Source organism: Nestor notabilis, unplaced genomic scaffold (genome assembly GCF_000696875.1).
Source record: "Nestor notabilis isolate BGI_N333 unplaced genomic scaffold, ASM69687v1 scaffold18808, whole genome shotgun sequence".
Classification (NCBI taxonomy): domain Eukaryota; kingdom Metazoa; phylum Chordata; class Aves; order Psittaciformes; family Psittacidae; genus Nestor; species Nestor notabilis.
Window position 1 is genome coordinate 1 of NW_009940822.1, and position 26,634 is coordinate 26,634.

General features: G+C 43.6%; 1 protein-coding gene across 1 annotated transcript; it reads left to right on the plus strand.

The window, feature by feature from the left end:
• Positions 1 to 3,097: 3,097 nt before the first annotated feature.
• On the plus strand, positions 3,098 to 20,879 carry DPH5 (diphthamide biosynthesis 5; the record flags this gene model as incomplete). The annotated part of the gene is made up of 6 exons (XM_010020575.1): positions 3,098 to 3,222; positions 6,400 to 6,508; positions 16,254 to 16,374; positions 18,546 to 18,585; positions 19,648 to 19,751; positions 20,632 to 20,879. Coding segments are annotated over 6 exons (723 nt in total), but the record flags the coding sequence as incomplete, so codon positions are not given.
• Positions 20,880 to 26,634: the final 5,755 nt, after the last annotated feature.

A 26,634-nucleotide genomic window follows, 5' to 3' on the forward strand; every position in this document is an offset into this window, starting at 1 on the left:
TCTTGTGCGACCTGACTTGGGCAAGGGGTTGGACTGGGTGATCTCCAGAGGCCTTTCTAACAACAGATGGAAAACTGAGTGAACTTGTTTAGAAAAAGGTTCTGATCTGTTTAAAAACAAACAAATCAAAAGACATATCAGAAAAATACATGATTTGGAGCCCTGAATCTCTTGATTCAGCCTGAAGTATGCCTGCTGGGCACAATAATTTGACTGTCTCACATTTCCATGTTTCCTGGTGGCCAAACTGTCTCACCATTTTGGGGCTTAGAGAACACACGGAGCTCAGTCAGAGATGTGCTGTTGAGCAGCATGGAGATAAAATTCTTATTAGCAAACACATCTTATGGAAGAAAACAGCAGTGAAAATGTACAAATTGTAACCCTGATGGCTTCACTGGGCGTGGAGAGGTACAGTTTAATGGTGAAATAAAACCCCCAAAAGAGCTTACCTACCCGCAGAACACAGATCTTACCTCCAAATCAGCTGTGTAGTGCTATACAGAGATGCTGCCTGGGTCTTGGGTGCTGTATAGCCATAAAACTATAGAATCACAGAATGGTTTGGGTTGGAAAGGACCTTAAAGCTCATCTATTTCCAACCCCCTGCCATGGGCAGGGACACCTCACACTAGAGCAGGTTGCTCCGAGCCCCTGTGTCCAGCCTGGCCTTGAACACTGCCAGGGATGGGGCAGCCACAGCTTCTCTGGGCACCCTGTGCCAGCGCCTCAGCACCCTCCCAGGGAAGAGCTTCTGCCTTAGATCTAACCTGAACTTCTCCTGTTCCAGTTTGAACCCATCACCCCTTGTCCTGTCGCTCCGGTCCCTGATGAAGGTCCCTCCCCAGCATCCTTGTAGCCCCCTTCAGACCCTGGGAGCTGCTCTGAGGTCTCCAGCAGCTTCTCTTCTCCAGGCTGAACAGCCCCAATGTTCTCAGCCTGTCTCCATACGGGAGCTGCTCCAGCCCCTGCTCATCCTCGTGGCCTCCTCTGGACTTGCTCCAACAGCTCCATGTCCTTCTCATGCTGGGGACACCAGCCCTGCACACAGTTGATGCAGCCCCGCACACGGGTGGTTTCTGGGCTCAAGCACACACCGAAGCAGCTCTCATTCAGTTTCCCATCAAGCAATGCCCCCAGGTCCTTCTCCACCAGGCTGCTCTGAATCTCTTCTCTGCCCATGTACTTGTAAGAATACATGTATGTGCAGAGAGATGTGAGATTTCAGCTTGTAGTCAGCATGATGTGGTTTCAGACACAAGCTAGGCTAGAACATTTGGGGCCATCTCTGGTCTATCTGCTGTATTTTGAAATGAAGATATACTCCCTATTTTGGGCTAGGGCTTGGGGTTTTTTTCAGTACACTGAAGCAATCTGAATTGAAATTAATCCATTCAAAACAAAATGTTAGGGGTTTTTTTGTTGTTGGATGTTTGGAAAATTGCATTTGGGTAGTTTTGCTTTGCAAAATCTGCATTTGCCATTAAAAAGTTGATTCCTAGCCAGCTGAAAATAAAACATTGAATAATAAGAAACGCTGGGTATTTTTGGTGTGGTTATTTTGGGGGGTTTGCTGGTTTGGATTTATGTCTTTTGGAAACCTTGAAGTCCCAGAGATGAGGTAACTGGGAAAAGTGATCAATAAAAACAAAGTAAAAGATGCCATCTTAACCTGAAACTGCCTAAGAGGGAATGTGGGAATTAACTACGAAGCCCAAAAAAATGGATGGTTTATTTAGTAATCTGCAGGGCAGTCTCTGAGCACCATGAAAAGTTATGGGAAAGCTCTCAAGAGATAAAGAACAGATTCTTTCCTGCAGGGATTTTCTAGAAGTCTTCCTGTGCCGATGCTTTTAAAGCCAGATCCCAAAATTCCCATTCCATGACTTGCCTAGTTTATCTCGTTGGCCTGAAGCATATATGAAAGGCTGTTTGACGCTGACCATCTAAATCAGACCTCAGTTTGGTGAAAGAACTGTTTGGAGCCCGTGACCTCCCCTGCCTCTTAGTTTTTGTCAGGAGAGTGCTTTTTATGTACTCTCTAATGAATGTGCTTTGATTTGTGTTGTGGAGCAGTCTCAGAGCATGTAAATAGATTCCATTTTGACACAGGTAGAGAAACTTATGCAAAAATGGTGAGGAAGTCATCTTTAGAAAGGGGAAGGAAACCCAGTAACAGTCCCATATCTAATATTCTCAATACGAGATGGATTTTTTCATGGAAGCACTGCTCTGCTTCTCTATAAGTACGATGATTCTCTTGTCAATTCATTATTCTTTGTGGGCAAAGATGAAGCTATCACTGAAGTCACAGGAAGCTTTATCAATTTGTTCATACTTGTAATACCACCCGAATTTTCTGAATACTATTTAGAACAAAACCACCTTTCTTGGTCTATGCCCTGGAAAAAACCTTTATCTAATCATGTAAAAAGCCTGTGAAATGTATAGTGATACATAACTTAAAGACATATATATTCAGGTAGCATGTTCTAGAACTAACTGAAGTTCTATTACACATGTGAGGTTGATTCTGGAAATAAAGGCATTAAAAACATACAGAGAGACACAACGATTACTGAGCTGCTGCAGAAAAGCGAAGGACATGATCAAACACATGTTTACCTATATGCACAGTAAAGCATTTCTTCCAGAGAACTGAAGATGAAGAGCTAATATGAAATCACTCCTTAGGTGTGGTTAGCTACAGTGTACTAGGGACGATCAAAACCACCTATGTTGTGGTGTAGCTAGTGCCGTATTTGCCTCCAGTTTGATGTCAGTGTTACAGTCAGCCTAAGCACTTAGGCTTGTGAGAGGGGGTGCCTTGCAATTGGGGTGACCAGTTAAATTAACTAGAGAGTCCACCCAGGTACATTTGGTATGAAACTGTCACTGAGCTCCTCAATGGACACAAAAGGCATAAAACCCCAAGTCAGTATCAGAACAACAAGCTTGACTGATTCATGGCAGTAAGGTTTCTCTTAAGACATGGGTCAGACTGCTGGGGAGCATGATAAAGTTGGCCTTTCCAGTGTCTATTGGCAGTGTTCCTAAGTGTCTTATTTTGCTGTTTCTTATTAATTTCAATTTCTAGGAAGAGTTTTATGGAAAAGAATTGATCTTGGCTGACAGAGAAACAGTGGAACAAGAAGCAGATAACATTTTAAAAGACGCCGATGTGTCTGATGTCGCGTTTCTTGTAGTTGGCGATCCTTTTGGGTAAGACAAAGCAACATGTGAAATCTTGCTGTAGCTTGGCCACTCTCTTTTGTCAATAGGAAGGAACCATACAGCGTAACTGTAATTCTTTATGAAGAAGCTGATTTTCAGACCAGAAGCACGTTTTATTGCATTAAAAATATACATGCAATTGTCTACACTTTATTTTGCTTTGGAGTTTCCTTGCCCAGATATTCCTTATAGATAGGAATGGGGACCCTCCAGGATGTATGAATCTTTCCTTCAGCAATCTCTTATTTCATTCTTCACGCTAGCTTCTATAGAGAATATTTTTGCTCCTTGTTTTATCTGCTAACACAAGAAATTCTGGGGTATCACATAATGAAGAAATGTGCTCTGTTTTGAGAGGGTATTCTTCTAGTTGCTCTTTGTACTTATAAATGTGGCTTTCATGGTCAGTTGCTGTAGAATGAATGCTGATTGTTGGTTGTACAGTGCTGCTGCTTTGATACATGCTAGTTTTTAAAATCACGTAGGTTGTTCAATGTGTCTTCACCCTTTGGTTTATTAAGCCTTTTGTTTCCACTTTTTATTCCTAGTTTTCTATCACCAGAAGGATCTCCTTCTGTCTTTGCAGTCAGGCATCATCAATCTATAGATGTCAGGCTATACAGAAGAGCTTTTAGTCTCCAGCTGGTGATTCAAGATTTATACCACAGTGTGAAGGGGCACAAGAAAAATCAAATCACTGAGCAGCCCATTTGTGAGTGAAAAAATAGAGTTTATGAAAGAGAGGAACAGTGTGCACATCTGTCAAAAGCGGGTAATCTATGGGAATTGGGAAGAGGAGATGATATTAAACTAGTACTTATGGACAGATGATGCTGTATTTCAGGAATATTAATTATATTTTCAATGCATGTCAACATGAAAATGAGGCTTCACGTAGAGTGTAGAGCCACATTACCTGCACCCTTGTGCTCCAATCCAGTGACTGATAAAAGCACACAAGATCAAAAAAACAACCCACATGTATTGAAATGAAGTTGTTGCTTGTAAGCAGTATCTTGATCTGCCTCATATCATTAGTTTCAGTGCCCAAATCCTTCAATTCTGACTAATACACTACATCATTGTGGAAAACTACCCTTTTTTGAATGAGTTACTTGTGTCTAAATGTCTATGTTCTTCATTCTTAATATTGCAGCTAGAACTCCTATGCCCTCACAGAGCCCTAAGGATTTAGGGGGTCCTGAGCTTACTAGGAAAGAGTACTGAATGTTTCTGTCCTAAGAGAAGCTACATGGGAGGAACACAGAAGCCATGTGACTGCAGCTGATCATGGACTTTCATGTATGTGTGCAGGTCAGAGGAGTGTTTAGTCTTAGGAAAGCTCAGGTGTTGGTGGTTAATAGTTCATGTGATAAAAGAAGCTGTGCCCCTGTCCTTGTTCTTAACTGTTGTTCACTGCAAGTGGTTATCTGCATATGTGGTAACAGTTATGGATGAGCTAGTAGGAACCTGACAAGTTTAGCAGCATACTGGCAACCGCACCTTCATCTAGCTTGGAGCTGACATTCATATTACTACTACCCACAACACAAAGTCTGTATTGGTGACAGAAAGTCCTACTATAGCTCTGGGTGCAGAGGGCTGACTCCTCGAAGCCTTTGCTGGTACTAGCCAAGTGCTCCTTGTCCTGTGTGTGTGAAGGGAATAATACAAGACCCTAAAACTAGTCCCCTCTTCTCTCAGAGCAGGCATTCCTAACCTAAGTTTGTTTCTGGAAGTCAGGCAGTCAGTTTGTTTACGAACCAAAGTGCTGGTTTAGATCACTTTACTGCATTCTCTAGGCCTGGAGCCTGTGTGTATCAGGGTCTCCAGTTTCCCAAATTCAGATTCCTTCAGTTTTTCCTTCACTGAAATTGATTTGTGTTTTAAGTGATTTCAAGGCCACGTTCGACAGGACTGGGAGCAACCTCGTCTAGTGGAAGGTGTCCCTGCCTGTGGCAGGGGCTTGGAACTGGATGAACTCTAAGGTCCCTTCCAACCCAAACCCCTCTGTGGTTGATCTTTCCAGCCTTCTAGCTGCTGCCACGTTTGTGTTCCAATCTGAAGCACCTGATCTGATTGGTGTTAGTCAGACATGCAGTGTGAAAATGAACAGACTGAAAAGCAGGGTAATTCTGTTAGGGTAACTAACTGAATGAGGCCAGGGTGAAAGCATTCTGATTCCTTTCTTTGCTTCCTTCTTTGGAATGGCCACCCAGAAACCTGTAGTACCTCTTGGCAATGAGACGACTAAGGCTATTGTTTAGGTTTGATAAATTTAGGCAAGTGCATTTTCATATGTCACATGGGAAGTGGAGTGCCTAACATGTATAGAAGCATACATGCAAGCAAGATACGTAAGTAGACATCGTTGCAGTTCAAAGATGTGCTGGATTCATATTGACCATCTTAGAAGGACTCTGATCCCAATCGCGTTAACTACAAGCTCAGGAATTCTTGCAGCAGTCACTGCGAGGTGTTTATTAGGCATTAGACCTGGAGCCAAATTTAGCTCAGTTCTAAGCTTAACTAGAAGTTTCTTAAGTACTTCAGAAAAACCTGAGCACTCGAACTTGGGCATCGGTAGTTTGAGTAGTTTGGCTTAAATGTTATAAAAGTCAGTTTAGTCTAAGGATGTTTCTTCCCAGTGCTGCATGCAGTTTACCTCAGTTCAAAGCCCTGTTTGAGTGTGTTGCTTTCCTGGCATGCACTGGTGCAGATGGAGAAGGCCTGGCTGTACCCTGGGTAAGGAAACATTGGACTTGTGCTGAAGTCTGTGCCAAATGGAGTTGACCTTTACCGTTCTGCCCAGACACCTGCAGAAGACAAAGCATAAGTGGAACTTTTCCTTTTCAAGTCCTTGCCAAAGCTGCTTTTTGTAACAATTGTGTTGGTGTTAAGAGTTTTGATGATGCCAGGAATCTGCAAAAAGCCAGAACATATTGATGACACCTGTATTTTCAGCTAGGGAAGATGACACATGGAAGCCTTACTGGAGTTTTTACTTTCCAATTCCAATTAGTTATGTTTTTGTTGCCCTTTTGGCACCTCTGCATTGCCCTGGTTGCGAAGGGTTTAATTTTGCTTTCAAGACAAACTGCTATGCTCGTAACACTTGGTCACTTCATCCTTTCAATCTTTAATCCCTTTATTTTCCTAACACAGGGCCACGACACACAGTGATTTAGTACTACGTGCAGTAAGACTGGGGATTCCATACACGGTCATTCATAACGCTTCAATAATGAACGCAGTGGGCTGCTGTGGTTTACAGGTAACATTTTACACATATGCTATTCCACAAGTGCTAAACTGAAAAGTGGTGAGCTCTTCTCCTGCTGTGGCAATGCATGTTGCAATCTGGAGTTTGAAGATCTGTAGGGACTGTACCCTTCTGTTGACAGAATTTGTTAACACTTCCTTTTCAGCGTGCTGCACATCAGCAGAAGTCCCTTTTGATGAGCACATGTGTAAATGAATAGTAACACTTCTATTCTGCTCTGCTCTCTAACTTCCCCCTGCCCCAGGAGACTTTGATCTCTTCAGTTATTTTACAGATAAAGCTTTGCTCATGTTGGCTTCCTTCTACTACTGATGGTCACCTGTTTAGTTTTAAATTAGGTTGTTATCCTTTTGAGAGATACACTGGTCTTGTCATGAAAGGAATACATGCACAAGCCTGTCTGTATGCCCAACTGAGATCACAACTGATTCCAAAATCTTCTATATGGTGCACTTTCTCTCCAAGGTTGACCTGTCTTCACTTTTCTGCCCATCTCTTGGGAGGGGAGAGATTTGCCTACCCAAGGACTAGAAGAACAAGTGACAGGTTTTGTGCTTCTTGAATGGCTAAAGTAGAAAAGATCTGGTGTGCGCCAAGAAAATACTTTGAACTATTTCCTTTTACACATGTATAGGTCCATTATTCCTCTTCCTGCATGAAAAACATTATGGCAGTGTATGTATCATAACTTACTTGTTGTCATTCATTATTTTAACATAGAACCTGCCCTCTCAAGGTTCAGAACAGTTCTCTGTGTATAGGAACCACTGAACCAAGCTCCCACTTCACCAAAACCGAAGGCAAGCACAGGAATGTAGGTGTACCACAGACAAGAGCTGAGGCTTTGAATAATAGGTTTTCATCACTGAAGGAGGAAATATTCCTTCCTAGCTTAACATGAAAGAATACCATTCTCTTTAATTTCAACAGACAACTGACACCTTCAAATTCACAGTGACAATCTCCTTATCTCAGTGCTGCCCAGCAGCAGGAACTCTGCTGCAGTAAGTTGGGTATTATCTCTGGCTTTGGTCACATCTGAATGGCCTAGAAATGTGGGAGCCCTGTCTGCTCTGGCAGTGGAACAACACTGCCTTGACACCTCTTCTGAGCAGTCAGTGCTAATGCTGAAGGGAATGCAGCACAGGATTCACATCATTTGTCATTCTTTAGTGATACCTGCCTGTGGCTGTAAGACTTGGGTAAAATTATCTTTTAGGAAGGAAATAGGCTCCTTGGTGTCTAAAATCTACCATGTACAGCAGACAGATGGCAGCTGCTCCATGACTGCACTTACTGGGGTGGGTAACACAGGTCTTGAGGCTGGGGCTCACCCTTTCTGCTTTTGGCTTCAAGGTGGTGCAAAGTTTGCTTGTGCTGTCAAGCTGCTGACAGTAGTTTCTGCTACTTGCTGTCTTTTTACATCCATTAAGAAGGAAGACACAAGGCATGTGTTCTCAGTGAGAACAGATGACTAGGGTTTCTGAAGGCCTGCTCCCCCCCAGAACTCCAGCTAGGCAGAGGAAAGAGGAGTACAGAGCTCTGAGGTGAAATGAAAAACAAGAAGAGCAGAAAACTAGCTGGAAATATATTGCAAGCAGTCTGTAAGGTTTTTCACATAGGCACTTTTGGAGGTTAGCTTACTATTTCCTTGTCCCATGCTGAAGAGAACAGTCCGTGAAGGAAAAGTGATGTTACTCACTCTGGCACTGGTGCCCTTTTCCATTCTGGCTGGGGAGGGGCTGCCTTCCCATAAGTCAACATTCCTGTTGTTGTATAAGGTGTTTTAGGAAGTGGTGATCATATTGTGTTACCAGACAGACTATAACAGCTGGATTCAACTCTTCATTGCTCCTTACAGGCATAAACAGCAAGTGAGGCTGTCTGGTTAAAAAGCAGCCTGTGATTTAATTAGAGTATGGTGGAAGTTCCTAAGTTCTTTCAACAGTCTTTACATTCATGGCTGCCTCCTGCCATCAATTTAGTTTTGGAGCTGCTGTGGTTTAAATTGCAAACTTGCTGTCAAGTGTAGCAGGGATTCCTCTTTTGCTTCACCACAGAAAAGGCTGGGCTTTTTTTCTTGTGTTAATCTGATTGTGATACAAAACCTCTTTCTTTCTTACTAGAGAAAAACAGGAAACACCTTTATACGTTGTTGTGAAAGCCACGTGTGTAGTGAGCTGTAGCTGCTGATTAGGCCTCAGTGAAATGCAGCTACAGCCCAGTGCCCAGTCTGCTCACAAAAGAACATGTCTTTTGTCATCAGAGCGATGTTTCTGTGCAGCCAACAACATTCTGGGAGTTGTGCAGTTTTCCTGAGCAGCAGCGAGTTACTGGAGTGATCAGTGATGGTTCATCACCTTCCTAAATCTGTTTCTTGCCAATCTGTAAAGAAGGGTGAAAATCTATTTTCAGATACTTTGTCTTTTTTTTACTGTCATGCCCATTTAACAGACTCGGCTTGGAAGGCTGCATGGGTGAAGAGTATATTGGTGCAAAGACCAAGGGGTTTTCTTTTAGCTTCAAAAGTTGAACTCTTTACTTCTAGGAAGCTCTCAGAGGTTGATGCAATGAGCTGTAGTTATTGAAAGTAGAGGATAGTATAACTTAGCAAAATACTAGTCTGGGCGTAAGGCTCTACGACTTGCTGTGGCTCCTCCTTTTAGGCTCTTCTTGCTGAGCTTCACTGTGTCAGGCTGAAGAACATATTTTCCCTCAAAATCAAATGAATACGGCCAGGATGGGAGGAGAAGCCAGGAAAAGTGCCTGCGCATGAGCACCTCTTCACACGCTCTCTGAGGTTCACCTCTCTTGGCTGGTGTCTGAACTGTAGCTATGTTGATCACTCTGACTCCTCTTGTAGTAGGGAACAAGCAGCAGTGAGGAAATTCCTGCAGGCTGTGCATACTGCCAGGGAAGTCAAGGAGAGAGGACAGGAGTTCTCAGAGAGCACTTCTAGTGGGTGGTCACTAGTGGGACAGTTCAGCTTTCCCCACTGGCAGCTGCACTGTGGTTCCAGAGCTTTGGAAAGCTTAGAATTATACTATCATAAACTATAGTTTACTGTAGTTACTATCACTTATCACTGCTCAGCTGCCTTGTGAGCAAGACATTGCCTTGGCTCTGTTCAACTAGGATTCAGCATTGCAAGCTGAGAACAAAGGGAGAGGCCAAGCCTTACTTCCATGGCTTTATCTGTACCCACACTCAGTCCTGCAGAATAGGGCTGATCGCTGAGGCTTTTAGGCCTGGAATAAAGAGGCAGAAGACTCAGGATCTCAAATTTACACCTTTTTCCTTCCTTCCTAATCTGCATCACATCTGGGTTCGTTTGGGAAGGTCACCAGATGGGTGCTCTCAGGAGTGAATTCTCTCTGACCCGGTTCTGGTAACGCATCCTTGAGGGAGCAGTATGGGTGGTCAGACATGTGAGAAAGACTCTCCATCACACTGACCTGTGTGAAAGATGCAACTGGAAATGCCCTGAGATAATGGCATTACTGTAAAAAAAAATGATTGAGAGTTAAAGTGCAAAGCTAGAGGCAAGCCATAGGATGAGACAAAAGACTAAAGGGAGCCACTCATTTCTGGGAGAGTGGTGTTGCTGGCTTTGAAAGCATTTACTTTCTATTTTGGTAGGGGAGCTACCCCATGTCATGGCAGAGACCTGCCTCTCTTTTGAGACATACCCACTTTCCACCTGACTAGCTTCAGAACAAACATCTGCATGTCCCCTTGTGTCTTTCAGTAACTCAGCTTGAGGCTTTTTTGTTTGGAGGCCACCTCATTCTTGTAAGATCCACAGTTAGGAAATAGTTCTGTCTCTTCGCTGCTCGCTCACCACTGAGACATGAAAGCAGTGCTCGCTGGGGCGGGGGGTTGAGTGTTTACTGACCAGGTGAGTACATTTACAGTGTCAAGTACAAAGCTGTTACAGGTTAGGAAGTTGAAGGATGCTATCAGCACTCGCCGAGCTCAGAGTCAAACAGAAAACCTGTAGTAGCTGCAGGAGCAGAACCTTTGAGTTCCACCCTCATCTTCAGAAATACTCTTTGCTCTGATAGGAGGGGCCCTGTGCAAACTGTTTTTTATTCACCAACAGCTAAACTGTTTCCCATCATGGGTTGGTTTTCTCACAGCCAGCTTCTGAGCCTTTTAGAAGTTGTTTCTCAAGCCAATTAAAGGTTAAATTAGTACTGGTCACACTACTTCATTACTCACAATTGCTGTACAACTCGGTGCCTTTTGTCAGCAGCAAACACGACCCAGAAGCTTTCATTTGATCAGAATAGATTTTTTTCTCCATTTAGAGAACTGTTTCAGATTAGGAATCCGAGTGACCAGGCTGGGAGGGAATCCTTGTTTGACATTGCTGGGAAGAGCCTTTGGAGGTTATTAAAGATAAGGTGACATTACCTTGGAGTGAAAATCCTGTCCTGTTCAACTTTGCTTGGAGCTTCTGAGTCTTCGACAGCTGAATTTTGTTCTACTTGTGGAGTGGCTGTTTCCTAAGTGCTGATACAGGAGGCAGCCAAGAGGAAAATGGGTTCTTCCCTTCAGCTGCTTTTACGTGATTTGTCTCAGCTGCCTCCTGAAGACTTCAATCATGTGTAGTGGGCTTCCCCCAGCTAGACATTCTTTTCTTCCCAGTTCCTTTCTCTCTGGCATCTAACAAGGGGACTGGAGGTTTCGGGACAGCTGAGCCAACCCGTTAGCTTGCAGCAAAAAAATGAGTCAGGGCCCCTTGTGTGTGAATGGTAAAGACTGAATTTCATGTGAAGGTTCTATGAGAGGCATTAAAAGTTGCTGGGGGTCTGTGGTTCTAAGTAAGGTAGTGGTGAAGGGCTAGAGCTCGGCTTGTGGTTGTTTTATATGACCAGTTACAAGCAAAAATGAAGCTTGACTGATTCTTGGTGCCTCTTTGTTGATGGTTGTACAACTTCCTAAGCTGTTCTCTGTCAACAATAGATAATATAAAAACCAATAGGAGCACTTTAATCTGATGTGTATTTGGTCTGGAGGGTTGTTAACTTGTTACAGAAGGCAAGGGGGAAAATCTGACTGTTAGGTTCCTTTTTACACGGGTGGATGTTGCACAGCATCATGTCAAAACGCTTACGACAAGGATAAACACAACAGGTCTTAGCTCTTCTGTGTGTGTGCACTGAGACTGATGGAGAAACAACCTGGGGTAATGCAAGGTGCTGCCTGGCCTCCAAATTCCATTGAGAAGCAGCCTCAGGAGAAGCAAACCTGGTGGTGTCTGTCAGTGGGCTGTGGTCAGCCTGAGACCTGTCTGCAGCGTAACCTGGGACCACCTCAACACAGCAGCCGAGGAGGGCTTCAGTCCAACAAGGTTTACAGGCATTGCATGTGTTTGCGGTGCCAGGCCTGAGGAGTGTCACAACCAGACTCCTTTTCACCTTCCTCCCCTGACATCTATCCAGTTCTGAAGCTGTTTGAAATGCTAGGAGAGGCGGTAGGCTTGGAAGTGAAGAACTGCTTTGTCACCATTGCAGCTGATACAGCAGTAATTCTGGGAAAGATGCTGTAAAAATAAATGTCTGTGTTTTGAAATGTTTACTTCTTGGTTTCTCTGCAGCTGTTGCCTTACTGACCCTTACTACTATCTTGCATCTTCTCTGCTGCTTGCTTTAGTACTTTCTAGAGGGGATGGGGTATCTTCCTTTTTTAATTTCCCTATTTAGTTGCAGCTTGTTCCTTCTTTTTACAGCCTGTATTTTTGTGGTGATTAGCCACAAAAGAAGTGGCTAAGTGGCTATTTTAAGTGAGAACTGTTGATCTGGACAGCTTCAGGTGCCTGTTGTCATTCAGACTGGCCATTAACAAAGTTGTTGAGTAGTTTCAGTGGCGTTTCACTTGCGGGCAGGCTTTCCAAGCCGAGATCATGGGACAACTCTTGCTCTCTCAGAAATGATTCTGGCCTCTCCATCGATTCTGCTTATATAAACGACAATGAAAATATGAAATACCATTAACAGAAGAGTTCAAACTACTAGCTGAAAACAGGCACCTCAGGACCAAAATCTGTCAGACTTTCATAGTGTGTGTGGAATAGAACAGGATGTTAGAGAATGCTCCGAGGTGGTAAAAGTGTGCGTTGAAGAACAGCTTTCTGCAGTATTTGGTGAGCAGGCAGAGCATTGCCTCCGAGCGCAGAGTCCTGGCTCCCCTTCCTGCCTTCAGCTCTTGCATTGCAAAACTGAAGTGCTCAAAGCTTTGTGGAAGCCCAATTACTACTTGGGGGGGGAAAAAAAAGAAGGAGTATTTCCAAAGACTGAGGTCTTTCAAAATGACCTTTCGAAATGTTTCTGTGAAGGTTTTAAGCGTGAAGCAGAAGGTGAAGAGGTTTCCAAGCTCGGAGCACGGAGCGTCTGTCCAAGCGTTTCACTGAGCCCCCTTTGAAATTGCAGCTCTTTTGTGGCCGAGCAGAATGGAGGCACTCCAACAAATGTGATGATTGGTGCAAGTGTGATGCTTGAGATGTTTTAGCTTGTACAGAGCACATCTTGTCCCCTCCTAAAGCCCAGCTGCTCCGTGTAGAGCGCAGCACACACAAACTGCATTTGCTGTTGCCTCTCTTTAAAGCTTTGCCAGCAACCATACAGCATCCGTGCATCTTACACTGAACACATACAGAGCTCTTCAGTGGCTTATTAAACTCCTTCACAATCTGAGAGCACGACATTAATCCTCAATGTGCTGTAATGCACCTTGGCTAACAAATTGTCACAAGTTTAGTCCAGTGACAAGCATAATATCTTGAATTTTGGGGCCGTATTGAGTCTTTTATGGTTGGTGGAAAGAATCCTTTTTCCTTTCAGTGGATTCTGGTTCTAGTGGACCTGCCGTCCCCTGTGACTGCTGAATCCTTAGTGAATTTTGGGTACTCACTTCTCTCGCTGCAGCAAGGCTTTTCTTGAAAGTCTGATACTTCATACTAGATTTCAAGAGGTAGAAATCAGGACACAGCACAGGAAGCTCTGAGCAACAAAGTGAATCCGCGTGAGGTACAGGGAGGGAGTTCAAAATGCAAGTGTGGTACAGTTGTGTGTTGCTGCTTTAATGCAGGCTTGCTGCGGTGGGGGAGCAGTGCCTGTGTTTCCATGAATGCCACATGTCTGCAGAGATCAGGTGCTGGGTGAGAAAGAAATACTTGTGTCTGTAGAGGTGCTTGTAAGGGAACTGGTAACTGGTCAAGCACAACAGGGGTATCCGTTCATTGCTTCACTTCCACAGCGTTCGTGGGTCGCTGGTGTACCAGAAAGTTCCCAAAGAAGTGTCTTCCCCTCTTTAATTTAAAGTAAAAATATGTCTGCAGTAATGCAGGGAAATCTACTCTTTAGAAGTTTAGTTAAAGTTGCAAAGGCTTTTCTAGGAGGTTAATAAAACATGCCCTGTTCCCTCTTGTTGGTGTAGAAGCCGCTTCTGTGCTGTCCAGGTGCTGAGAAAACAAGTGTATTGGGGGGAGCCTGTAAGTGCAGTTTTCTGTGATCTCAAGTCTTCATGAAGCTATTTTGAAGTTATTTCTACTGAGTGGGCAGGCAATTCCTGACAAAAATGGTTTATTCTTTTTGGCATTCAGACTTCAAAACCTGGTGAACAAAGGGCAGATTCAGTGCCTCTGACTGGCAGTGCTTGCACAGAAAGGACAACTCGCTTAACTTCTTGTTGGCACATATGATGGAGAATCTCCGTAATGATCACTGGAAAAGAGAAAAATAACACTGAGAACAAGTGCTGCAGGATATAAAGCTGAATGCCCACTTGTTTTTAATATGTGGCACAACAGTCTCAAAGATTCCTAACAAAATACTGACCAGCTAATAACATCTTACCCGTTTCTGCACATCCTTTTCTTTGCTAAAAGCCAGAGGTGGAAGTCACTTTCCTTCAGGTTAACAAAATGCCAAAGGGACTGGGATAAGATTCAAGTTTAATTGAGGGTATTTTCTGTACTGGCTGAGGGCTGCTGCTTTGGGGAGAGGATGGTAGTGGCTTTCAGATGGTAGGTAGGTTGGTACTGGACATTTCAGCACTGGCTGGTTACTGCAGGTATACTACCAATGAGATAAACTGCTAACTTGCTCCCAGATGCTCTAACAATGAAAGGGTGAAGGAGAAACATCTTGTTAAAGACTTTTTTCCTCAGATATGGAACAAAATAGGAAGAGTTCTAGGCAGCCACCTGAAAACCAGGCGGAACATAGCTTGGTTATTCTTTTTCTAGATGCAGCCTTGAAGTGGTTAACAGGTTACATCAGGAACAATTTGTTTTGTCCAACCTCTATTCAGTTTACTGGAAGGACCTTTAGGTTGTGAAATGTACACTGTGTGTTCTCGTCCTGGTGCTAGAATGAAATATTTAAAAGAGGAAATGTTTTCAGTAATATTCCAGGAATCCTTGATTAAACACTGTTCCTCTCAGCATGAATGGTTCAGATATGAGCTTTTGGGCCCTTGAAAACAAACATGTTTCTGCTTTGATTCAAATTCTGCTCTGCCAGCGTGTAAGAGTTAAAACCACAACCTAATACTGCAGGGAAGTGTGTAAAGGGAAACCCCCAGATGGGACAGAGCAGCTCCTACAAAGGGTCCTCTTTCTGCTCAGGGCACGCACAGTGTCTCCTGTAGCAGGGTAGGAGAAGCAGTTTCTCCTGCCAGATGTACAGAGCAAGTGGGGAGATGAGCCCCTTGCTTGAGCAGACAGAAGACAAGCTGTACAGTGAGCCTGGGCTTGCCCTGTCCCAGAGCTGAGCTGACCAAAACTCATGCATGGTTTTGCCCTTTCTCAGGTTGGTTACAAAAGCTTCCAAGCCAAATGCTGCCTTAGGTTCCATATGACACTGGCTTCTGCATCACTGGAAATGATTGGCAAGACCGTGCTTCAGATGTTGTCACTGAGATTAGGGACTTACGGAAATAAATAGGGTTAAGACTGAGAATAAAAGCAGTGTGTTTGCCACAATCTGCTAGCAATATTCTTCTTACCATATATATGTGAGAAACATTGCAGAATCTGTCCCTGTCTTCAGATCTCCATATCCACTCTCTTCAATCTGTAACCACTTCTGCATGATCAGCTTTCACCTGCAGGAAAGTGCTGGTTTAATATAACTGTACCAGTAGGATCACACCATTTTCAGTATTACGCATTATTAGAAGTTATCTAGCCTTAGTGAAGGTAAGAAATGATAAGTAAGAATTTGGGGGCTAATCTTACAACGTTTTTGCCTTTAGGAGGACTTCAGAATGAAGTAACGAAGAATAGAAGGTAGATTGGAAGTTAGTTCACACACGTTGGAAAGGTGAAAGCAGAAATAGGTAACAGCTTTACAGGTGGTGCATTAGCTGTTCTCTAACATGCTTTACTGTTTGGAGAGTAAAAGAGCAACAGCACATCTCTATCAGGAAGAAGAAAACCCAGTTCACTAATTACAGATGTTGTTATGAAGAAAGGAGGGAATGCAAAGGAATGCATTAAAACTAGCCAAGAGAGAGGCAGCTTTTTCCAAAGGTGCACTATTTTTAGTGCTGCGTTTTGCTGTGTATCTGTGAAAGGGAAGCTTGAGCATCTTACAGGAGAGTACAGTGCTATGAAACTCATAACTAGGTTCAGGACTATTCAGACTCACCAATTCATGGGTTTTATAGTGCTTTATTGCATGCTCTGTTCTTTCTTACTGTGTGTTACTGCTTTTGCTTTGTTTTGCAGCTGTACCGTTTTGGAGAGACTGTTTCCATAGTTTTCTGGACAGATACATGGAAGCCAGAAAGCTTTTTTGACAAGATTGAGAAGAACAGGCAGAACGGAATGCACACCTTGTGCTTACTTGGTAAGCAGCAGCTCCCCGGGTTCTTGAGCTACCATCTCCCACAGCATCCAGAACCAGGAGTGATAGGCAGGAGATGAAGGCTGGGATTAAACAGATCTTCTCAGCTAGCACGTATGTCTGAAAATATACCCAAAACTGGAGCGTTGATGTGTGTGTCCTTAGTTCAGCCATTGCTCATGCTGCAGTGGGCAGGAATCTCTTCATTCCTCTTCAAAAAATCCCTAAGAAATGAAGCCTTTTTAGACATCACATAGGAGCAGGAGGCCCACATCTGCTCTAAAGATGACTGTGATTTTAAGCTAGATCTAGCTCAGGATCCAAATCAGATTGCAGTGACTAGCAGCTATCTCTTATTGACTTCATTAGGTTAGAGCTCAGCACATCTGACTCTCTGGGGAGCTGAACCATACATTTAACCACATTCCTGTTGTGTAAGGTCTTTTTCCTGAATTCTTTTGTCTAAGGATGTTTTGGGAAAGGCGATTGTCACATGAGAAGCTTCAGTGCTATAAAGCATCCTTGCCAGCCGTGGAGCTGGAACTGAATACTGACCACTGGCACCAGGCACTTCCATGGTGCTGCCTCATCTTCAGCCTGCCCAGCAATCCTCAGCTCACAGCCACTTTCTGAGTAACTCTACTAGTCTGGGTAGCTCCTGAAAGATCATGGAATCCCAGACTGGTTTGGGTTGGAAAGGACCTTAAGATCACCCAGTTCCAACCCCTGCCATGGGCAGGGACACCTCACACCTTGTAACCTGGTAGTTCCAAGGCACTTGCATATTTGTATATGTACAGTTCTATACCTTTTGTATGATCTTTTAGGCACGGCTGGGATCTCTCAGTGCTAAATAAATTAGTATTTTAAGTAAAACCAGTCTGTGGTAACTGGGGGATCCTAGGCAGGAAAGCAGTGTGTGAGCATCACTGCACACCAGTGCCTTCAAACTGGCTGAATTCAGATTCTGTTTTCAAAACTGGCTAAAAAGCTCTGGCACTTTGTTTTAAAGAAGGATGACTTTTGTCTTAACAAATGACTTTTTGGATGACTGGTGTTTAAACAAGGATTCTAACAACTGTAATATGTTAAACCAAAGTATTCTGTAGGTATTTTGTATGATCATTTCTATGATGTCCCTCTGTATCTTTTTTTATACAGTAGTGAGAGAGTAGAAGTTTGAACTGATAAAATTGCATTATAACCCATGTCCCATGTCAGGGATGGTTGTGGTGCCTGCATCTGATTGTAGCTCATACCTGAAAACTACCAATATGCAAACAAATTGTTCCCTTAATACTACTTGGTCATTTGGGCCCATGTATTTATTACTCGTCCAGCTAGAGAAGCACATAAAAAGGGAAGTGCTGATAAGCTTTGGAATTCCAAGTGACTTGACAGTCACATAAACAATTTGATAAACTATAGTAGTAATCATAATCTTGCAGCTCTGCATTTCCCCCCTTTCCTCAGCATCACTGTGGGTTTGGAGTTGATTGTATAACTCACATTATACTTCTCTTTAAAATCAAGGTGAAAAATGTATCCAGCTTTTACTGTGATACTCTTTTGGGGGCATTGGAATGCAGATGTTTGCGCCTGGGACACGTTGTGCTCAGTTAGTTTCATACAATTGCAGATGTGCAGAACCTCACCTGGCCCCTTCTCGCTTTTAGTTTTGCCCAAATCCTTTTTTCCTTCCCATAACAGAAGGTTGTTCTGAGTGTTCATGGGGACAGGAAGTGCTAACGATAGTCAGGTTCCCGCATGGCACTGATGTAATTGCTGTTGATCAGCCATCCTGTTCCACCTCTTGTGATCACAATGTACTCAGCATTTACAGGTAGTTCCAACACCGTGCTCTGCTTCACCCTGCTGGCATTTCCCTATCCTGGAGCCTGCTATTTGAATACTTAGAAGTGGTTTTATTTGTCTGTGTTGATCTGTGAAACTCGCCCTATTTTGGGGTAAAATCACACGCATAAAGTCCCAGTACTTTGTGATTAATTCACATCTGAAACAGTAGAATGTTTAGTCCATATTCTCTTCTCCTGCAATAGCTAAAATGGTCTTACAGAGTGTATAGAGTCTCCTCATTTAATTAAGCTTTACCTACATAGAAAACCGAGGAGTTTGAAGGGAACCTGTGTTTTAATACCTGTTTTGTTCCACAGATATTAAAGTGAAGGAGCAGTCTCTGGAGAATCTAATGAAGTGAGTCACCTTTCTGAAAATGTATAGAAACGCGTTCGTATGATGCATAAAACCCAGTGTCTTTATAAAGGAACAGAGGTTCTTTGTCCAATACTGCACTTACCTGCCCTTCTCTTGTCCTCAGCGGCCACAGTCTTTTGTTTCTTACAAGGAGTGGAACTTTTCTGCTCAGTACAATAGGACCTGGCTTTATTTACAGTAACTGAACGAAGCTGTGGCAAAGCATCATCTTCCTTTGAACTGTTTCTGTGAGAAGCATGAAGTCAGAAAGGAGTAAGCTTGGCAAATGCAGCCTTAATTCACTGTTCTGTCCCATCCCCAAACAGGTCAATAGCTGAAACAGTGTTTGGAATTCATTCTTCTTTACATTTGCTAGTAGCAGTATAACACATTGAATACATACCACCCTTCTTAAACAGCTAAATAAGCAATATATAGAAAACACTCTTAAGTTCATGTAACTGCATTCAAGAGACACTCTTGCCACATCTTAATCACCTCTCTGCAATCTCACCTTTCAGCAGTGGCGAATACAAACAGTTACTTTCTGCACGTGCTGTAACTCTGCTCTAAGTTAACATCTGTGCAGTCTCACAGTATCATTGAGGTTTGTTTTATCCTGGAGTTTCAAAATGCAGTCTCTTTGACTGAAGCCACAGTTGGCAAAGCAGCAGCATTTCATGTAAGAATGTGCTCCTAGTCTGTAATCAGACAAAGGTCTACAGGGCACTTGACAGAAAACCAGTAGGTTGCCCTTGAAGCCTAATCCATCCTTCAGGAGTAGCTGCAAAACCTGCATACTGCTTCCAGCAGCTGAATTTGCTTTTGGGGCTCACATGCTTTGCCAGCTGAAGGCCCTCCTGTTTCACAGGTGTGGTGAGAGCACAAGAGACTTCTGTCTTCCTTACAAATGCCACTCTTGTCTGAAAGGCCCCGTGTGAGAGCCTGGGCCTGGGTAAGGTCCATTTGCTGGTCTAGAGGGTTCTTGAAATAAACTGTAAGAACGCTGGGGATGATGAAGGGGGCTGTATGTGAAACTGCTCTACTTTTCTTTCCCTGCAGAGGAAGGAATATTTACGAGCCCCCACGCTACATGAGTGTGAATCAAGCTGCAGAACAGCTTCTTGCCATTATTCAAACCAGGAGGCTCCAAGGAGAGGAATCAGGTGCTGCTACTGCATTGTTTGTACTTGCTACGTACCCCTCTCAAGTCATACCCTGTGATCAGCCTCCAGCTGCTGCTCCTTTCCTCTTCATCTTTGCATTCTCTTGCTCTGCAGTAGAATTGGGCTGCCTTAAATCCTAGTCCTGAGGTGGATTTGGCAGAGCCTGGACATAGTGTGGTTCATCAGAGATGAACAAGCACTAGTGGCTCCTGGAGGTTTAGTCCAAGCCTCAGTTTGGTGACCCTGTCCTGGTTCTACCCATCTTTAACTGTGAGCTCTTTGCTCCATTAGAGTTGCAGAATGATTCCGAGCACTTTAGAGCAGTTGAGCTTCCAAAATCAAAATCAATGCTGTGTTTTATTCAGAGCAGTCACACTCTGCTCTACAGCATGAGCCCAAGTTAACCCTGCAGTGCAGAACCGTGATTCTGACCTTGAGCTCTTAACACTGGTCAAGAGCAAACTGTGAACAATGGTTATCGAGGCCAAGGGTGAAATCACAGCGGCTGTAAAGATGACTGTTGTGTCACACAAAAAGTCTATGTTCCTCCTTTTAGGAGTTTATTCCTTAAATACTGTTAAAATGAAAATCCTTTCATTTTGGCCTTTGCATAGAATGAATCAGGAACGGCAGTTTCCTCAAAGTGAACACCATTCCTGAATGAATTTCCTGTTCTGCTCTCTTCCCCTTCTTGCTTATGAACAGCCCTAAGATACAGCTTTGCTTTATTTGAAGAACAAACTTCTTTCTAGGCCCCTCTAGTGATTTATGAAATGGAGGTTTAAGAAAGCAGTGTTAAGATTCAAGCATTTTGAGTACTTTTTCCTTTATGCTAGGCCCATTGGTCAGTAAATGAAGCATTTAATCTTCTTTCTTACAGCAATCACTGAAAACACCATCTGCGTTGGTCTCGCACGTGTGGGTGCTCCGGATCAGAAGATTGCTTCAGGCACACTGGAGCAGATGTCCACAGTAGAACTAGGTGGTCCACTGCATTCCTTGATTGTTACAGGCACTCTGCATCCTCTGGAGTTAGAAATGCTTCAGCTGTTTCCTGTGGCTGGCTCCAGTTTGGAACAGCATGCATGTCAAAGGACCACTTAAATAAAAACAAGGCATTTACATTTTCATTCCTTCTTTCCTTTCATGACAGCATAAAGTTATCCTTGTGCCCAGTTAGAGCTTGCCCAAGCGCAGTTAGATTGTCTATTGCTTCAGGAGACAACCCTGCAGGAACACAGACCTGCCTTCACCTGAGGCTACAAAGTGCACCTGCTGGTATCAGCTTCTAACACATCGACACCCAACACGTGAAACCTTAAAACCCGTTTGTCCAATTCAGTTCTTTGACATATGCATCAGGCTGAGGCTGATGGCCAGGGTAAGAAGTGCAAGTAGAGAACTGAGGAGCAGCAGGTATCTGTCTGGCATCACTTTTGCTGCGGTGCAGTCACCAAGCCTACCACGTGCACTGGTGTAAGTGCATCCTGGACGCTTGGTTTCAGCATTGCAGAAAGTCAGTAGTTCTCCCACCAACAGAAACCATTCGTGTGCAAAACCTGTTAGGGCTGTACTCACCTTTACACTTGGGAGAGTGAAGAGAGACAGGTGAGAACGTTCTTCATGGCTAAACTGAGAAGAACCAGAACTCACCCTTTGGATGTTGGTGAGACGGGGAGAAGCTGCACAGAGTTTCTTATTCCAGCAAGCTGCAATTTAAAATAGAAGTGAATTTCTTCCTGTGTTCATGGTACCATTTAGGAAGTTCTGGACTCAGAGGGTCAGAAAACAGACTGCAAGACTTCTTTTTCCTATCAGTCTGCTGTTGGTTGCCTTTTCAACTGCTCTTCACAAGATCTACAGAACAAAGCAGACCTCTGTGAGTACTTTTTCTTTTTAAACTAAAGGTTTATTGGAAAGAAATTGGATTCCAGAGCTCTTCAGCAACACAGGCTATTGAACATTGTATCTAGACTGGACTCAGGTACAAAAGATTACATTACAAATTGCCAATCCTGCACTTGGGACAAGTCATGGCCAAGCTACTAAGATGAGCATCCCAGAAGAAAACCATACGTAAGTCCTCAGGATTGTAGTGAGCTGCCTTGTGTTGGCATTAAGGTTTCTTTACAGATGTTTGGATATACTGTACTAGTCAGCTTAAGCTCACTGCTAAGAGTTAATTCCTGTCATTTAAAGGCAAGTGCTATGCTGAATGCTACCAGGAATGATTTTGGCCATGTCCTCATTCACAGTATTCCAACACTGCAGCTGGAATACTGCAGCGATTCATTTAGCTCTGGCACAAGATCCCAGCACACACATGGAAGTGAAATCCACAACTCCTTTTACACATGATTTCTACCGAATTACCACAAGGCTGGAACCTTTTGTGGGCAAGACAAGCAGATGAGCCAGGATTTGCACACAGTGGGACATGTCACATGCCAGGCACAGCAGAAGCCCAACTGGCATCTCTTCATAGCAGAGCAGTCTCTGGCCAGTGAAGTCCCAACAGGGATGGTCACTGCAACAAAGCCAGAACGGAAGGAATCCAAAAGGAAACTGTGGCAAGTTACTGACAGGGATTGTCATAGGAGAGTAAAGGAGGAATTAACCACGGAGCCAGGATTAGGGATCAGAGAAATGGATTATTGAAAAAAAACCCAGAAAATCCCTTTACACTTATTCCCAAACACGCTTACAAGGGGTGGGATAATCAAGAATCCCAGCAAGCAGCAGTCTGATGGCTGCTGGGGAAAACAGGACAGGGCTCAATTAGTAACTAAAGCTGTTGCTCTGACCAGTATTTAAAGATCGTGTTACATGAGCAGTGATTAGGATTTGCATTTTATAGAAGCATGAAGATTCTTCCTGCAGCTGCAATGTGCACTGTGAGAGACAGGCCGTGAACTTCACAGGTCACTCATGCAGGGGGTGGAATGGGTGGAAAACTGCAGCTCAGCAGCAGCTTCTCTCCCCTCCTGTACCTTGTTTTCGTTCCCAAAGCAGGTTCACTTTAAAGAGAAACCCTTTCCTTCCTTCGCTTTGGGACCCAGCTTCACTTCTTCAGAAGAAACATCAAGGATGTTAAGAGTCACTTAACTTTTAGGAGCAGCAGTTTCCACTTTTATGTAAATACTGTGTCAGCAGCTCTAATGATGCAATTAAACCCTCGCCTTAGTAAGCACTATTACATAAAGAGCAGAGTCAGTTATTTGGACCAGCACTTTTTGCCTTGGCTCAGCAAATCACACCAGAAATGAAGCTCTCTGTAGGGGCAAGTGATGTGAGGAACAAGTTTATCCACATGCAGAGACTTACAGGATGAGCCTATAAAAGGACCAGAACATTATCCACCACCACCCCCTGCCCGAGATAGACCAGGGACCCCCCAGTCAGCCTCAGCCACAGGGAAACATGAGCAAAGCACACTCTGAAGCCCTGGTTCCAAACTCAGTGCTGCATAGCAGGAGGCTGAGTTTCAGCAGATGATCTGCACATGTTGACCCTTCTCTTGCTGTCAGTTCTTCACACGAACCCTTGCCGAAATGAGGCGTCTCCCATCAAACATTAAAAACAATGTTCTACAAGCAGCCAAGTGTTAGGAATTAGCAAGCCAGGAAATAACAGCACTTCAAGAGTCATTAGAAGAGAAGCTGCACTTTGAATTGCATGATCTGTCCTGTCCTCTCCTAAAACCCAAGCGAGTATCCCCTTAGTAGGTAAATAAGAGCTCCGCTGTCACTTTGGTCACTGACATACCAGATGTGGTGGTTGCTGCCTATTGGACATGTCATGATCTACTGTCTTTTGGAGAGTTTTGTGATGCTTGGTTTCCAGCAAGCCTAAAAAGGCTTAAAGTCTCCTTGGAATCTGTCTTCCCTACAGCAGCCTTGATTATGTTTAACAAACAAACAATCCATTTCTTACTATGAAACATCAATTTGTCCTCAAAAATAATGAGGAAAGTGCTATCTCAGTTAGAAAACCATCGTATCTGTTGCTGGCATATGTATGGACAAGTCATAACAAGCAACAAAAAGATGTCAAAAATCATTCCAATCTACATTGGGTGATTATAACCAGCTGAAGGGCTTTTTCACTCCATTTCCCAGACATCTTATAAAGAGTTTGTAGATGTACATCTAAAAGAGAACCACCACCAAGGAAACCCAACTGCCATTCAGGCAGATTCTCACTTGGAAACAAACCATTAACTGTTGTCTTTCCATTAGGAAAACTAAATCAGCTCCTGTGCTCAGCAGCGTTTCACCAAGTCCCCAAGTGCTTCACTGGTCCTGACACACACTGGTGTAAGAGTGATTTGAACCAGAGCCTGGCTCTTGGATCATGACACAATTGCAATGAAGTTGTCTGGTGCTCGTCTTGAAAGTGATACCAGTTGATCTTCTCTAGCCTCAAAGAGTAATGCTAATAACTAGAACAAAAAGTAATAATCAAGGCATCATGCTGTCAATCAGCAAGAAGCAACATAACAAAGCAGCAATGAGGGATCTGTGCCCTGTGAGCAGAACCAGGCTTTAATTACCTTGTTTGTGAACATACATGCAAATGGTATCTTAAACTGCAGCACTCGGATCTGCTCGGCAGATTCTGGCACCCTACCCCGTGCTGTGGAGCTGTCTGATCCCATCCTCTAGTCAGGAACTGCAGGCCTGGCAGAGCACCTACGAGGGCAGACAGGGAGGGAGCCAGACGGGTGCAAGCAGGAGGCCAGGAGAAATGTGCAACAGTGCTGCTGGCATCCCCAGGAGAATCAAACAGCATCAGGTACCAGCAGTAGGGAAAGAGAAGGATGTGAAGACTGGAGCTTAAAAGCAACATGTATGTGGCTTTCCACTGCTGGTTTTCTTCACACCCAGTTTTCAATTCAAGCACAAGAGCATATCCCCAAGCTCTGCACAAAATCAACATTCAGGTTTCAATATCTCACCTGGAAAATTCCAGAACGACCTATCAATTTGGCAACCATCGTTTTTTCACATTAAGGATAAAAATCCAGGTGCTCTATAGGAATGACAGAAGGAATGCAAGAAACTCCACCTCCGAGGTGAACTCATCAACACCAGTGGCAAACCACTTCCACAATGAATCGCAGGTACTTTCACAGTGCCCAGTACTTACTTCAAACACTGTCAGCCTCAGAGGGCCTTGATTCCAGTGCTGCCATGTGGCAGGTACCAGAACATCCCAGCACCAGAAGTCCATCCCAGCCAGCACTGGCTATCATTTATGAGAAAAATGCCCATCTTGGTTTTGACTCCACAATGTTCTGTGCGTGAAACGTCCTCTTTAGAGTCCTCCGTTGCCAAGTTAACTCCTACGGCATAGTGGAATTGTCACCTGGAATACCAACTATAGCAGATTGTCTTGCAACAACACTTGGATCAAACTGCAGGGAGAATTTCTTTTCCATGGAAACACACAAGGCTGCAGTGAGACAGTAAAAGACACCAGACTTGTCAACCAGGGAAAAGCCTTAATCTTAAAGAGCATGAACCATGGTCCTTATTTCCGTTGCAGGTATAACCAACAGGAACAACTGTTTGCAGTATTTGGAGAGGCAAAAGTTCTCTCACCAATCACTTTAATAAAAGTCATTACAACCTATTAAAATCAAGGAGATGAAATCCCTAAATGGTTTAGTGAAAGCTTCAATTTCTCCCACCATGTAATTTGAAAGATAAAACACTTCAAGCATTGCTTCCATCACCAGCACCCTCCCTCAGCTGCCTGTTGCTGCAGGGACTATGAACATGAGTAGTGTCACGTAAAGTCTCATAACCCACAACTGTGTGGGGAGACTAAGAATTGGAAGTAAATCTGATATTTTGACTAAAATCATTTCCACACCGTATCCAGCTTGTTTTGGAAGCAAGTCTCTTTGCCTTTTACATTGGAATTCTGCTGCCTGGTAAGATGGAAGTGCAAGGGAAGTCTAACATCTACAATTATGCGAGTACACAACCCCCCACATCACTAGTAAATAATCAGACTGCATACAAGATACTTGTAAAAGTAATAAAACCCTTTGATGCTCCTGATTTATGCTGGCAAATACCTATCCTGATATAAAAGGCACTTTGAAAACCCAATATGGTTTGGTTCATTAAGTTTGCAAAGTACAAACAATTGTACAAACATACCATTATATGGAAGCATGTCAGCCACTGTGACATTACCTACAAAAAAAGTTTCCAAGGATTGAGAACACTGGTTTTATGGGAATGAGCAGTGGTTTCAGCAGCTTCACTGAAGACATGACAGGGTTTCCAGTACCATAATCTTAGGAAGTAAAAAAACCCCTCAAAAACTTACAAGTTTAGGGGCCACAAAGTAAATCAAGACCCAAAGTCCATAACATTCATTCACTATTTACTCCTTAGAGGTGGGAGTCCATCCATAGCCCAAGGGCAGAAATCCATTCAGTCCACTCCAGAGCAGTGGTGGAGGCAGGCTCTGTCTCGAGAAGCGTGTTGTTCTACCAGTACAGTACAGAAAACTTTGGTCCAACAGCACAAGGTCCGGAACTCACTACATGGCTGCAACATCAATCTGTATGTAAAGCTGTCTTACTCCTGCCTATGGGAAAGAGAAGAAGAGTTAAAACCCCCAAACTTGCAAAAGCAAAGCAATTTACCTATCCTAAAGTCCGCACCAGAAGGTTACCTAGCAAAGAACCTCAGGATCTTATTTTTCATCTTCTTACTTATCTTCCACATCCAGCTCACCATTCACTGAGATGCTGGCAATTTGGACACCCCAAACTCTGAGAGCACTGTATGAATACCTTCACCTAGGCCAAGTGAACACACTTAACTAATTATACATTAACATTATATATTATATTAACTATATA